Source organism: Strix uralensis, chromosome Z (genome assembly GCF_047716275.1).
Source record: "Strix uralensis isolate ZFMK-TIS-50842 chromosome Z, bStrUra1, whole genome shotgun sequence".
NCBI classification, from domain to species: domain Eukaryota; kingdom Metazoa; phylum Chordata; class Aves; order Strigiformes; family Strigidae; genus Strix; species Strix uralensis.
The window spans coordinates 26,789,129-26,804,178 of record NC_134012.1 but is presented as its reverse complement, the minus strand read 5'-3'; the positions used below and the strand labels follow the sequence as shown (position 1 = coordinate 26,804,178).

At 37.3% G+C, this 15,050-nt stretch overlaps 1 protein-coding gene across 3 annotated transcripts in view; it reads right to left on the bottom strand.

Annotated features, from left to right (window-relative positions):
* CERT1 (ceramide transporter 1) overlaps positions 1-15,050 on the bottom strand; it is a 75,082-nt gene that overhangs the window by 41,237 nt on the left and 18,795 nt on the right. For all 3 annotated transcript variants that reach the window (XR_012627208.1, XM_074857021.1, XM_074857022.1), the window contains exon 3: positions 12,475-12,591. Coding sequence is in view for 2 of the 3 variants with exons in the window: in XM_074857021.1 (XP_074713122.1) it covers positions 12,475-12,591 (117 nt within the window). In the remaining variant the exon portion in view is untranslated. The remainder of the gene's footprint in view (positions 1-12,474; positions 12,592-15,050) is intronic.

Sequence of the window (15,050 nt, the reverse complement as noted above, 5' to 3'; positions counted from 1 at the left end):
ACAGTTTGGAACTGACAGCATTTAGGTTTGCTTGTAGGGTCAACTGAAACTGCTGATTCACTGGCTTTCCCCTGAAGTCTTTCAGGAAATACAGTTTCCAGCAATAAGTACACTTAGCAAATTTAGTAACATTGTGACAAGCAGTATCACATGTATTCCCGCTGATAACTGTGCTGAAATAAGGGAATGCATAAGACATACCCAAGCTTAGTTTTCTTCCTTGAAAGAGGATATTTGATGCAATTTTAAAGAAAGACTTTTGTTATTTCCAGTAAAGGACTAATAACTTGAGAATTCTATCTAATCTTCCCCTGAAAGCATGGCTTCTCTATAACATCTACAAGTTTCACTAGCAGCATCATAATCTACATCAGGACAACTAGTTCTTATCAGCTGAACAACCTCAGTTATATTTGCTGGCTTAAACCAGTAATTTTAAGATAATACGCAAATCCCCACAAGTTATTTCAGCTTACTGGGGGCAGAGGGGAAAACTTAAGACACCCCTCTCTTTATTGCCACCCCTCCCCATTTTCTGATGCCTGTGTACCAATCAATATAGGACAACATTTAAATACTAGCAGCTAAATATTAAACCTCCCCCCCCCCCCCCCCCCCCCCATTTAAAATAGGTATGCTCAAGACACCAGAATTTCAATTCCTCTGGAGTAAATCCATTCACTTAGATGACACTAAAGTGATAGCAAATGCATATTTTCAAGCATTAACTGTTTTCAGAGAGACAAAAGGATCTTTTTGCTGTTCTACCATAGAAATTATGTTAGAAGAATTACCTTAAGAGCTTCCAATAACAGCAAGTGGACATTAAATTGAGGAAGCAGAAGATGCCTCAAGTCTTGTGTTTTTATAACAACTCCCCCAGCTCTTTAGAATCACAGTAGCTCCTGCAGATACTCCCTTTTTCATAAGGGGAACAAGGGGATGGTGGTAGTGATATGTATGTGTCTGTCTCTCAAAAGAACCAAAAAGTTACCTCTGTTGAATGTTACTGAACATGTATCATTGTTACTTTTGCACCCCACCCATGTGGCTGAGCAGCATCTACTCCCTATGGCTAGGGTGTAACTCTGGTCTGTTAGTACCAACTCAATGAGTTTCACTGTAATGAAAGCTCACTGAAGAAAAAACACCCCTTACAGTCTTTTTAGAAAAAAAAAAAGACTGCATTTGGTAAATGGAGGCACACAGAGCATCCAAGATTTTTCCGTTAAACTGTTAATGCACAGTACTGTTTGAGCTGATGAGTAATAATTCTCTGCAAGGAATAATCTACTCTGCAAGTGTCAACTTTTAACTGTTTAATCACTCACTACTTCCCCATAGCAGCTCTGTATTTTCTGTTCTTGATACCAAGAGCTCACCCTGATTCAAAGGGGCATTTACCACCAAAGTCAAGCTTGACACAGGCCTCCCTCAATGAACAATACTGATTTTGGGGAGACCATGCAAAACCATGCTGCCACTCTGCCAGAGAGAGCTCAACTCCTAGAACTAGTTTATCATGTCTGTCAGTTACAAACACTGACATTCCCCTTGTTTCTATAAATGAAAATATACATCTCAAAATGATCTATCACAGTTGTTTTCACAAAGTGAATTAATAACAACTTTGCGTTTACTACTAGAAGCCCATTTGTTTATAGAAATAAGACTGGTTATTTACTGCACAGCCAGCTGCATGTTTAGTCTGGTAGCTTAGTTCCTGTCACCTCAAGACTCATCATTAAACTTGGCACCACATTTAGCCATGTACATCACCCTTCATTAAACAGCATTACAAAAATATTGACTGACATACTCTTAACAGCTTAGCAGCAGTGTCACAAGCCTTTCATGCTATTTGATACCGAGTTAACACTTCTCAAAGTGTTTTCTTTCACATGGTATTGCACTCACAAGGCAATGCTCTGCTCATTTGCATTTTGGCCTATGATCTTCAAGCATTCTTCAGCTGTTTCAGAACACCCTGGTTCATCGGTCTGGCTATGCAGTGATCAAAAGGTTACTTTAACTTTCATGTGCATTAAGTCAATTCATATATTTAGCTACTTTAAGGGAAAGATAGGAGTAAACCATCTTAACTAAGTTCACTACTGTTTGGGGGCAGGGGTTTGAGGGAAGGAGAGTTCAAGACCTCTCTACTAAGGTTATGAAGACTACCTGTTAATACTCTGACTAGATGAAGAAAAATTTTAATTAGGAACATATGGCAGACAGTGATCACAGCTTTCATGGATAAAAAGATTTAAGATTATCTTAAGTGCATGTATGTACACAGCTTAAGACTCAGATAAGCAGTTCCCAACAGAACAACAAGCAAGCTCAGCTATCAACCAAGATACTGCTAAATGATCTAGCCTTTCTTTACCCAGCCAGCCTCCATACTTTACAAAGTACAAAAAGAAACACAATCACTTAAGAAACTGAACCCAACCCAAGCAGCACAAAGAATTATTTCTGGAAAGAAACCAAAACCCAAGAAAGCAGAGCTGGAAAGACTGAAGTTGATAGAGTAGCAAGAACTTAACACTTATGTAACACTGGAGAAAAATGAAGTTCAAGGTTTACTTGGTTATAGGAAATATTGTACTGCACAAGTACAGAACAGGTAACAATCTGCAGGCAGTTCTAGAGATGAATCAGATTTAGTGGTTCTCAAGCTAAGTAAAAAAAAAATCATGGTGTTGCAAAACAAGGTAGTCTACAAGACCCACAAAGTAATCCTACATTCTATACAACATCTGTAGGATCCTCAGTAGGAGTACCGAGGATCCTACAATTTTGGTGCTGTACCTCAAAGAAAGATGAGGACTGAATTTGGAAGAGCCATACAAGGTATCAAGAGTTCACATGAACAACAACTGAGGAATGGGGAGTTGTTCTATCTAACAGAAAAAGACAAGAAATCTTAAGTGTTGCAAAGATGAAGGGAATGATCTTCTCTCCAGACCGACTGTGAGCAAAACTGCTCTATAAAGGGAAGCTCAGATTCAATGAGGATGGCAAGAAGAAATCCCTTTAACAGCAAAAACAGGCTAAAATCATTCTATGATCCCTCACTGTTACAACATTTGTTAAACTTGCAATGAAACATGGCATCTAATAAGGATGACTAGTTAGTATTAGGGGAAGAATTAGCATTGACTTTATGACTCTTCCTTTGGGAGGGCTCTTGAGTTTATTTCTCCTCTGATACCTACACTAGTCAGATGTCACCAAAGAGCAAAAAGGAAAAAGCCAGTGTTACCCTGAACAAGAGGCCTTGTTCAGAGTTGCTTAAAGTTCATGTGCTTGGTATCCATTGGAAAGAATGTATTGTTTACCAGGGAATTGTAGGCCACACAACTGTTTCTCATCACACCCAAGGACACACATAGTACATATTACTGCCCATACAAATGTTTCTCAAATACAAGGACAGATTGGATGCATCAGCTAGGTCAGTCTGTTCTTCACACCATCAATAATAATTAGTAAGGAACTTCTAATCAGGTGCTACCGTCCTTGAAGAAGAGAAACATCCTGGAATATGGAAGCTTGTTAAAATTGTTAAACATAGATCAGTTTAATTAGAGATTAGAGTATTCTTTGGAAGAACTATCCTTGTTATAATAGTAAAAATCATATCCACACTTTCAAAGACCCCTGTTCAAATAAAGACCCTCACCCTTTGAGCTTGTACGGAAAATTCAAAACCCACTAACTTTAAATTGGAGTAAGCATGTTACTAACCAGTGAGTGATAGAGGTAATAAGTAACTAACCCATAAACATAATAGGAAATACATAATCATGTAGTTTGGAGCATATAAATACTATGAAGTTCTTTTGTATGGTGTGCTTGATTTGTGGATGTTTTGCACCTAGCACCATGTGCAGAATAAAGCAGTATCTCCTCTCTAAACCAATCTTGGTTTTGAGAGTCTTTGCTTTAGGTAACACCAAGCATTCACACTTAAAGCACTAATGAACTTTAAAAGCTAGACAAGGTGGTTGGACTTGAGACAGCTATATCCTTCTGTGCATTTCCCACTTTAATCTGAGATTCAGGCCACAATCCAAAATAAGCTTATTTAACTTTCTGAACTACAGAGTTCAGAAGACTATGCCTGGACTTATTTTCTTGTTTAGTTATCAGGGAGTATTTTTGCAAACACTTCAAATACAGCTTTGAAAGGAGATGTCAAATGTGAATACACAAGAACCTAAGTTACATATTTTGTGTCAATGTACAACAGTGACAGAACAGCAATAAGAGCAGATCCAAGTTCCTGCATAAGCCTGAACAACAGTTTATGGTTTTCTAGTTACAATGTTTTTGCAACACCTTTAAGCATATGTCTCTACCACTCATCAGCAACTTGCCTACACATTTAAGTCTGGTAAACAGGTAACAACTTTTTACAGCTTAACAAAGACACCTGAATGCTGTTCTCCTGCCTCCTCTCAGGCAACCTGCACTACTGCAAGTCAGTGCCTCACAACACCACAGTGAGAGTGGGGCACTAGCTTCTGAAGCAATATGTGATATGAAAAGAGTATTCTATACAATCCAAAGTGTCAGCATCAAACAAGAAAATTTAGACTTTGCTGATGTTCTGAAGAGCATCAGACAACACAAGGCAACCCAAATCAATTTGACAGGGAACAACAGCTGACACTAAGACTACTTTAAGAAAGTTGTTCCACTTAGTCCACTGATATCAACAGAGGGAAAAGGAGGCATCATCATCACTATTCTACAATCCTCACTATGAACTTGAGAAATAAAACCAAAGTCAAACAGTATTTACCTACTCCCATACCTCCTGTGCTTTCCTTCATCTGCACTGTTGCTTCCACTTAAACCAGACTTATTTGTGAATGGGTACAGAGGGAAGTAGGGACAGAGGAACTGGTGTTAGGATTAAATGCCAAAAAAATGGACAGATTAGGGAGCCACGTTTTTTCCTTTTCAGACCTCAGCAACCACTGCTGAAGAAGCAAATAAATAAAAAAATAATAAACCACACATTACTGAAACACCTAAACTCCAGGAGAATAGATGGAAAAATGGCAAAAGACACTACTCCTGTTGCTCCCTCTCCTGTATGACACAGCTTGAAGTACACTACTGGAAAGTTTTAATTTTATAATCATCAACAAGACTGTATTTATAATTAATATTCACTCATCAACATTAGAACAGATACCATTTCCTAGAAATACCTGACAGTGCCTAGTTGTCAGCAATATAGTACACTGTTACCAAAAATGTCAGATTTATAAAGGTCATAACATCAGTGTAGACTTCTGAAGACCATCTGCAGTGTTTTGTCATGCACTTAAACATAGCCCACGCAAACAAACTACTTATTTCAGCAGCTCCACAAAGATCTGCCAGAAAATAGGAAAATTAAATTTAAAGTACAAAACCATTTACTGATGCCAGAAACTTATACTTTTCATTTAATTTCTACTCAAAAAGTTTGTTACATCAGTATGCTGAATCAAAATGTTTCTATAGCATTCCTACTCTGCATATACTTTCCCTCTTCATTCTGAATTATCTTGCTAATATTAATTTCAGTCCTGACATGCAACAGATTTGAAATAATTTATTTGCATGTCTTTACTGGCATTGTCAGTAAATTAGTTCAATTTTAGGGCAGGATTAGGGGTGCAGAAAAGGAGAAAATTACCCTGTCATTCACAGAATGTTATAGTTCTTCTCACAATTGCTGAAAGCCTGTGAAAAAGTTACTAATGTAGTAGCCTCCTACACTCTCCCCCTTTCCTGTCGGTAAACTGAGCTAGTCTATCTTTCACAAATTAAAACTATGATACTGGTTTCTGACCAGATTAACTGGTCAGAAAAATTTTTGCTCTGGCATCTATTGCTAATAAAATAGTAGTATGAGAAAGTTACATCCACTAGCATTTTTTCAGTGTTTTCTTTCCACAGCTAACTAAAATTAATCTCATAGATCAATATTTACATTCAGTATTCAAACAAAAGCTTAACTAAGTATTGTTAATGTGAAATTTCTTAAGGTAAGTATTAGGTTGAAGGAATGGGTAGATGCTCTTGGGTCTCAGTCTGAAGGTGCAGCATTCCAATTACTGAACAAAACACTGGGAATTGAGATATCTGGGTGTTTATCATCAGGTTGGAAGTGAAATTCAGGGTTTCCTCAGAGTTTGAAAAAACTTACTCCTGCATAACCTCGTATACTTGAGTTCGTAAGAGAAGAAACAAAGCAGAAGGTCAAGTTTAATTTTAAGAAGTAATTTAATATTTTACTTCAGTATTTCACCTGATGTCCCTCATCCTGTTTATCCAGAAGCTGATTTGCATTACCAACAGATTTAAGCAATCTGACACTAACTCAATCTTTTAATTGGAACAACTAGAACAGTTTGAGGGGGCTACTTTAAGAGTACTCTGAGTTATTTAATTGTATTTAAGATGCTTCTCAAGTGCACAACATTATGGTGCTGTTTTAAGCCACAGGGAGTTTTGCTTTTGTATAGTGCTGCACTCAGACTAGCAAAAGCCCACCTCTACCCTTTGCTCTCTCCTCAGACACCTACCTGGCTGTCTTTTCTGCTTCAACATCACAATTACTGTTACCAGTAATATTTTTTCAATGCACATTCAGCAATTCCTTTAGCACAGTATACTGACAAGAGAAAACAGAACATGCAGATGACTTTAAGGGTGAAATTAATTTTTCTTAATACTTTGTGCATAAGGTAACTGTTAAATGTTTAGGTTATGTGGAAAAAACACCCCATGTGGTTAACAAACATTTTGGGAAAGTTTCAAGCTGACAAAGTTTTTGGTTTGGTTTGGTTTTTTCCATGACAATATTCTAAAGTGCCCTTATTAACTGCAATCAAAATTATGCTATTTAAAGTTTGCTCTGCAGCTTTATAAATTAATTTATGAACTAGGATCCACATTCAGAAAATAATCTCAAAACTAAAAGTCCCAGTTTTGGTTTACCTGTTTGCAAATGTATCAGTGTCTAAAGGAAGTGAATCAACTGTTTTAATACTTATGCTTAAATTTGGCTTTACTAGCCTGCCAAATCCAGCTTTTTGGTTTTTCACCATCTTAACTAGATCTGTACTTAAACCATGCAAACAACTGGAATGTGAAGCATCTTACTAAGTGTGAGAATTGATAATTTTTAAGTTGTAGTACATTAAGAATTTAACAAAATTAGAATTACTTACAAGCTAAATTATCTTTGTCCCCCTGAGGCTGCCATGCTCCCTCCCCCAAACTTATATGGGGAAAAAAATTGCTAGAGGAGACATTTTATGAGTTTTAGTCTTCCCAATGTTTCTGTATAACCCTCTTCTAAGTAGCTGACAACTTCTCTTCCAGTGTCTAACAGTAAAAACAGCAGTCACTCCTTCAACGTAGTGACTTGATGCCTTCCACAGCCAGACTTCGGAATTCATGACTCCTGTTCTAGATACATACCTTATATATCATCACTTCAAAATTAAGAAGGGAACCTACCTACTCCTTACACGCCAAAACTTGTTGGATATCTAGATAGCCCTCTGGAGAATGACCTTTTCCTGTTTGACACACCACAGAGAGGTATTCTAAGAAGTTCATCAAGACTTAAAACAGTATTTCAGTCTGATAAACACAAGATTTTGAAAATCCAGGACTTAAAACACTATAAATTTAATTTTGCTGAAGAGTCAAAGTCAATGATGAACACGTGCAGAATCTGTGTGGAAAAAATGAAGACTAAGATGGAACAAAAATGGGACAACCCTGAGCTGATGCAGAGTTTCTCATGAAACGTTAATTTCTAAACAAATCAACCCAGGTGTTAGATTAACATTACAAGAAATCATTATCTGGATCTCAGAAATTCAAGTTAATTTGCTCAAAATAAGTTTATTTATCCAGATGGTTCTTACTGCAAACAGCAATTCACTCCCCTCATCTATACCTTTTCTAAGTAATGCAAGTTTGTAAGTTAACATATCAACTCTACAGAGTAGAGAGTAAAGAATGAAAACTTGGGATAAATTTAGTATGTCTAAAGAAACATTTTTCCATTTCAGTGAAAAAGTAAACCTTGTTTATTGATACTCCATAGCACACATTTGTTTTATTTGTTAGAAGTTACATGCTGCAAGAGTCCATGTTCTTTACAGGTAAACACAGACATTTTCCCCACAGCACAGAACTAACACCACTTAAGCCGATTTCTCTAATCTTAGGTTAGAAATTCCATACTCCATTTTCAAACCACAGTAGAGACTGGGAATCAGTCCTTCTATTTATTATTTAGTAAGAAAGCAACTTTTTAAAAGCATCATCAACACCTTGGTGCTCATGCACCATCAATGTTTTTACACCTGAGAAAAGTGGAAACCTAGTCTGGTCTTGAGCTCAACAATATACACTGCCATAAGATCCATCTAAGAAAAGGTCATCAATCATCCTAGACCTGACTGTCTCAGAGACCAGAGAAGCTTCCTAATGATACACACCCCTACAACCAGATATTTTACAGATAAATATCTGTTCAGTACATTTAATGAAACACTGAAGTAGAAGAGAGGACTCCTGGTTACACAGGAACTATTTCCTCATTTGCCTTGCTGATGGTCTTCTCACTGTTCTAGATTTTTCCCTTCTCCAGTTCAGAGATTAATAAACCTTTTAGAAGCTGTACCCAAAACATTTAATCTAGTGAGTATTTAGGAACCTCAATAGAAGAAAAGGCTAATGCAATGATTAAAAAAGAGCAGCAAATTCTAACAGTTTTTATGCTTGAACATTAGATGTTTTACATTTCTCAGCTACCAGCTACTCATTGGTGTTGCTAAGCAGAAAGTTTTTCTAAGTCTGCTCATACCAAAATTTAATATAAAATTAGTTTAAATCAGCGTTCTCTCTGTTTGGAGCACAATGAAACACAGTCACAAAGTTTCAGTCCATCTTTCCTACTCTAAAGATAAACAACCTTGTGACATGCTGCAGTAAGTCTCACAAACATACTTTTGTTAGCAAATAGCTTAAGCAGCCTACCAGAACTACCTACCCACTCACTGAGCAACAAAGAGCTTCAAAAACAAAAAAAGTATTTTATATAGCAGGAGACTCAATTTAATAAAAATGACTGCTTAGTAAAGGAAGTAATTTCCTCTCTCAACTTTATTCACATTATTACATGTCCGTTCAAGAACCTAGTTCTCAAACAAAAACAATTCTTATCTGGTAACAAAAAAACTTGTCAAGGAACTTTGGCTTGAGTTTTGGTAACCTGACCAGGAAAGTTCCTTCAGAAAGATTTCAGAGTAAGCAGACAAAAATCTGAACTTATCCCTGAAATGGGATATTTTGCTCCAAAAGCCCATCTTCTTCTACTATCAAGTGCTTAAATATAAAACTTCCACAAGAACTGAAGAAAATTAAAGGATGAGTGAAAAGTTGCTTAAAATTAAAGATCACTGAAGTATTGTTCATACAAATTCAGATGAAAAATGGGATTAACTTCCAGACTCCAATAAAATCTATTTTTCAGATCCTACCAGTCTTACTAAGAAGCAGTACATTTTTCCTACAAAGTTCTGTATAAATTAGAGGATACAGCACTAACCACTCAATTTTGAAAATATAGAAATAAGACATTTAGAGACGCATTCTTTAAGAAATGTTAACAATAACCAGACTGAAAACTGGATTTGGACATTTCGGCTTTGTGTTTAATTACATCAAACACCTAATTATGTGCATGTAGCACTTCTCCAAGGCTTCTGGTGGTAAGATTCCTATGTATTTTAGTAGGAACATTTAGTAGGAACAGATGCACCTACCTCCATACCTACAACATTCATCACACAAAACTGCTACTGTATTATGAAGACAATAGAATATTGCACTGGAAAAAAATGATAGTAAATCCTCATTTTCTCAAATTTAATTACATTATTTTATCTTGAGTCTGAGCTATTGTTACAAGACAGCATTATCTTTTGCTGTTTCCTTGCCTTGTCTTGATCATGGTATTTAGTTGCATACTAGAAGGAGAATGCTTTTAAATAATGTATTGCTTTAATATATTAAATAGTTTGATGGTTTATTTAGAAGTGAGGTGCCATAATATTTCCCTCTCCATTTAAGAATGGGAACAACTGCTATTTGTCTTGAATACTGTAAACACTAGAGTAAAACTCAGTATGCAAGAAACTGAAAAATGTCGAATAGCCATGAAACAGCAAACTACACATACTGAAAAAGCCAGAATCAGAACAGTCAAGTCCAGTGTTATCACACTAGGACAGCAAGATGCAAACTGAACTATTTCTTGTCAGATCAGCATATACAGAATTTTATTTCCACTTCCTACTTGCAGACACACTGTTCTTCGGTTTATATAACATTCCAAAACACATGACTCACTTTCTTGTAGCAATAAGCAGGAAGATAACATTAATAAAATACTGAAAAAAGCACTTGTTACCCCTATCCCAATACTAAGTAAATACTGAAAAAAATGGGTCATGGAATTATCCAAGAAACCTCTCATTCCACTCCTTAAATGTGAAGACAGAGATCCAGTATAATTTATTATCTTTTTTTAAAAGAACTACCAAATTCTTGCAAAACATGAATGTTTAAGCTGTCTAAAAAATCAGTATTATAAGAAGCTTTTTTTTTTTGAAGTGGAAAAACTGCATAATTAATCAGGCTTCTTCACAAAGTGAGGTCACTTTTGGAATGCTAGAATTCCAAACGCCTCTCAACACTCATTAACAATCTGAAAAGGAGGTTGAGTAAGATGACTTAAGGTTACCAGTAATACCACACAGAAAAAGAAAAGCAAATAGGTACCTCATGACAGGGTCTTGGCAGTAATACAGGAAAAGACAATTCAGTGTTGATAAATACAAGTGGGTTTTTTTGTAAATTACACAAAAACAATTACAAATTTACACATACAATGGCAAACTCTAAATTACTACTCAATACTTCAATATTATAAATAGACAGTTCCATAAAATTGTCAGCTCTGAACTCAGCAGGTGTTAAGGACAGCCTTAAAAGAGGGAAAAGAACAGCATGAAAAAGACTTCCCTTTGCGGTTGTGCAGAGTAGAGTTTAAGACAGGATTTGTGGTTTTTCCTCATTCATTCCTGCATGGTAGCATGCAATGACCCAGCCTACATTTCTGTTTGTGCAGACTTCAGATTAAATTGCATGTCACCAGCTAAATAATTCACGAAACCTAGTCTGAATTTTAGCCCACGATTATCAAGTTCTATGTCCCCACAACCCCATACCTGAAGACCCCCACACCTGTAAAACAGTTTTTGAAATGCCAGATCTATGGATGTGTAATCCAGTAACTTGTTCAGTGTATCCTCTTGAGACATTTCTCTCAGGTATTGCAATTGAAACAAACGGCAGTACTTTTGTCTCAAGAATACTCCATGGTTAACTTGGCATTTTTTCCACTAGACTACAAAAGAAAAATCCTGGTTTGCAACTTAATTTTGTATGCTTTAATGTTACCTCTGTAACAAAGTGAAGGCAAAATGCCAAGATATAAATGGACTAATATTCTAATTGATATTTTTTTTCTTCAGAGAACGATTATCAAAAGGCCAGCACTTTAAATTTAAGAGCATGTACTGCTTATTGTAAGGATTGCCCAATAAAAGGCAATAATTACACATAGTACTTATACAAGGAATACTTCAAGAAGCTCAAGGTAAAAATACATAGCTACTTAGATACCTATTTTAATTTGTATTCCTCTAATACCTGTATAACCCAGATGCAGAATTTGCATTGTGCTAGCTGGTGTAGTTAAAACTCAACATCTTGGGGCAGTGCCTGTCTTGTACCTGAAAGCATAATGGATGTTTTGCATGCTACTTTAAAATACCTGACCTGCAAGCCCTTTAGGTAAAACAACATTAACTGATTTCATTTGAAGACAATGAATAGATCAGGAAAGCTGAACCAAAATGCTGATGAAGAGTAGGGTCTTAAAAGACAAGGAGACAAAAGCCAGTAATCTGATGCAGTAAAAGCAGCCAAATGATGAAAGAAAGGAGCCTAAAACCAGAATGATAACCTAAGAGAACTGACTCTAAGATGAACAAGTTTAACATCTAGGACAGATAAGAAACAATTCAATAATCAGCGAGAGAGGATGAACAAAACCATTAAAAAGTCACTCAAACATATTGCAAGCTTTTTCTTTTTCAAGCTAGAGACCTCAAGAAATGTTCATAGTTCTCTAAATCATCTATGAAGAACAAGCAAATCAATTCTTTGAAACATATGGAACAGACAGCTTCAATCTTGCAGCTTCTGTCTGTCAAATACCTTGAGTACTTTAATGACTGTACAGGGAAGCTTACAACTTTCCGCAAGCACCACCCGATCTGATAAGAGACTGAGAAAGTCAGAAAAAACACATACCTTGTGTTGTTCTATTGCATCTACCCACTGTTGTCTGTGGTCTGGGTCCTGAGCTCGGAGGTACCAAACACTATCGTTTACGCTAATGTCAAATCTGCATTCGTCAAAGTCATGGGGCTGTGACAGAAAAGAGTGTAAGAGTAGCTAAAATTAGCAACATGATCAATACCTCAGAATATTTAGACACTCTAACACAGTGTAATTAGAAAACCTGCTCTATATTGTCTTAAATTCATCCTAGATTCTAAACTGGTTTATGTAGCTATCTCAAATAATGAACATGCACTCTCATAACAAAAAAAAAAAAATCAGTCTTCTGAAACAGAAAAGCCTGTTTAATACATTCTTATTAAATAAAATTGTCACAAAAAAGTTCCACACAAACATTGACCAAAACTTCATACTTTGATACAAATTATTTAGCAAACTAACTACTGGACACAGCCAGGAAGATATCTCTATATGTATGGGTTTTTTAATTTCAAAAAAGGAAAAAAAAAATATGGTTATTGTTATCAGTATTGATTTTAAATGGAAGGAGCACATACATCATAGCAAAAAGCGCCAGGACAGAACCATAAAAGCAGACTACAGCAAAATGACAAGGAAGAGCAGGAACTAAAACTGGCACCCTCTGCCTCAACTATTTTCACCAGGTAAGACAGAATTGTCCAGATAACAGAGCAACATGCAATCCTTTCCAGTATCACCACTCAAATGCATCTAACTTTCAGTTCACATGCCTTAAACACTAAAAAGCTTTTACTGGCATTTCAATGAAGCTGGTAAGGAAAGTACAGGGAACAACACAACTATCTAATCTGCCCTCTGCCCCTGACACATCAGTTCAAAGATATTCCTTAGCAAATATCCAACTGAGCACAACATCCCCCGCACCCCGAACTATTCTTAAAGAAACTTAACACAGGTGTAACTGAATACCTTTTTGAATTTGAATACAAAGAAAAGTTACACATGCAAATAACCATATGAAGCTATCAGACTCTAAGGTTAAGGCAAATGATGTGATCTGAAGGACCATAAATATTAATACCAGACTCTAAAGACAAAGTCTACACATTAGTAACATCCTTTACAGTACAAGAACTACTCTGAATACATTCATCTTGCAGACAACTAAAGCACTGTGGATCACTCATGAAACACTCTACAACAGAAAACCTAGAAGCAAGTCTCATTTGTTGTCATGCCCAACAGTCCAGTGTCAGTGATTCAGTCCTTCAAAGGATCTGGAAATCAGATGCTATTTACACATAATACAGATTCTTTCTTATTTAAATATACTTAGGAGGAAGAAAAGCAGAACAAAACCCAAACTACCAAATAAAAAATGAGCTAGTAAGAGTTTAACAAAAGTACATAAAACTTCGCTTTTTCTTTTTTTTTTTAAGCTTCACATTTGATCAAGTATCTGAACCTAAGCTGAATTTAAAGAAATTTAAATTTCCCACAGAAAAAAACCCAGCAACTGACAAAACTGACAATCAAGTAAAACATATACAGCTACTAAACACCTGACCATCTCAACTTAATTCAATTCAAACAGCTTTCAAAACTGGTTCTATACACTGCTTTGCCTTCACTGAACCACACAACATGGGGATAGAAGGGACATGTGGTGGGTTGACCCCAGCTGGATGCCAGGTGTCACCAAAGCTGCTCTATCACTCCCCCTCCTCAACAGGACAGGGGAGAGAAAATGTAACAAAAGGCTCATGGGTCAAGATAAGGACAGGGAGATCACTCAGCAATTACCATCACAGACAAAACAGACTTGTCTTGGGGAAATTAATTTACTGCCAGTCTAAATCAGAGTACAATAATGACAAGTAAGAACAAAACTAAAAGCACCTTCCTCTCACCCCTCCCTTCCTCCTGGGCTCAATTTCAGTCCCAGTTTTCTCTACCTTCTGCCCCTGAGCAGTACTGGGGGATGGGGAATGCAGGTTGCAGTCAGTCCATCACACATTGTCTCTGCCTCTCCTTCCTCCTCACACTCTTCCCACGCTCCAGCATGGGGGACCCTCCCATGGGAGGCAGACCTCCACAAACTCCCACATGAGTCCTTCCCACAGGCTGCAGTTCAAGAACTGCTCCAGCATGGGTCCCTTCCACAGGGTGCAGTCCTTCAGGAATAGGCTGTTCCAGTGTGGGTCCCCCAAGGGGGTCACAAGTACTGCCAGAAAACCTGCTCCAGCATGGGCTCCTCTCCACAGGGCCAGAGGTCCTGCCAGAAGCCTGCTCCAGCACTGGCTTCCCACACAGTCACGGCTTCCTTAGGGCATATCCACCTGCTCCGGTGTGGGGTCCTCCACAGGCTGCAGCTGGATATCTGCTCCACCTTGGATCTCCACAGGCACAGCCTGCCTCACCATGGTCTTCACCACGGGCTGCAGGGGAATCTCTGCTCCACCACCTGGAGCACCTCCTCCCCCTCCTTCTTCACTGACCTTGGTGTCTGCAGAGTTGTTTCTCTCACATATTCTCCCAGCTGCTGCGCAGCAATTTTTGGCCTTTCTTAAATATGTTATCCATAGCTCAGCTTTGGCCACCAG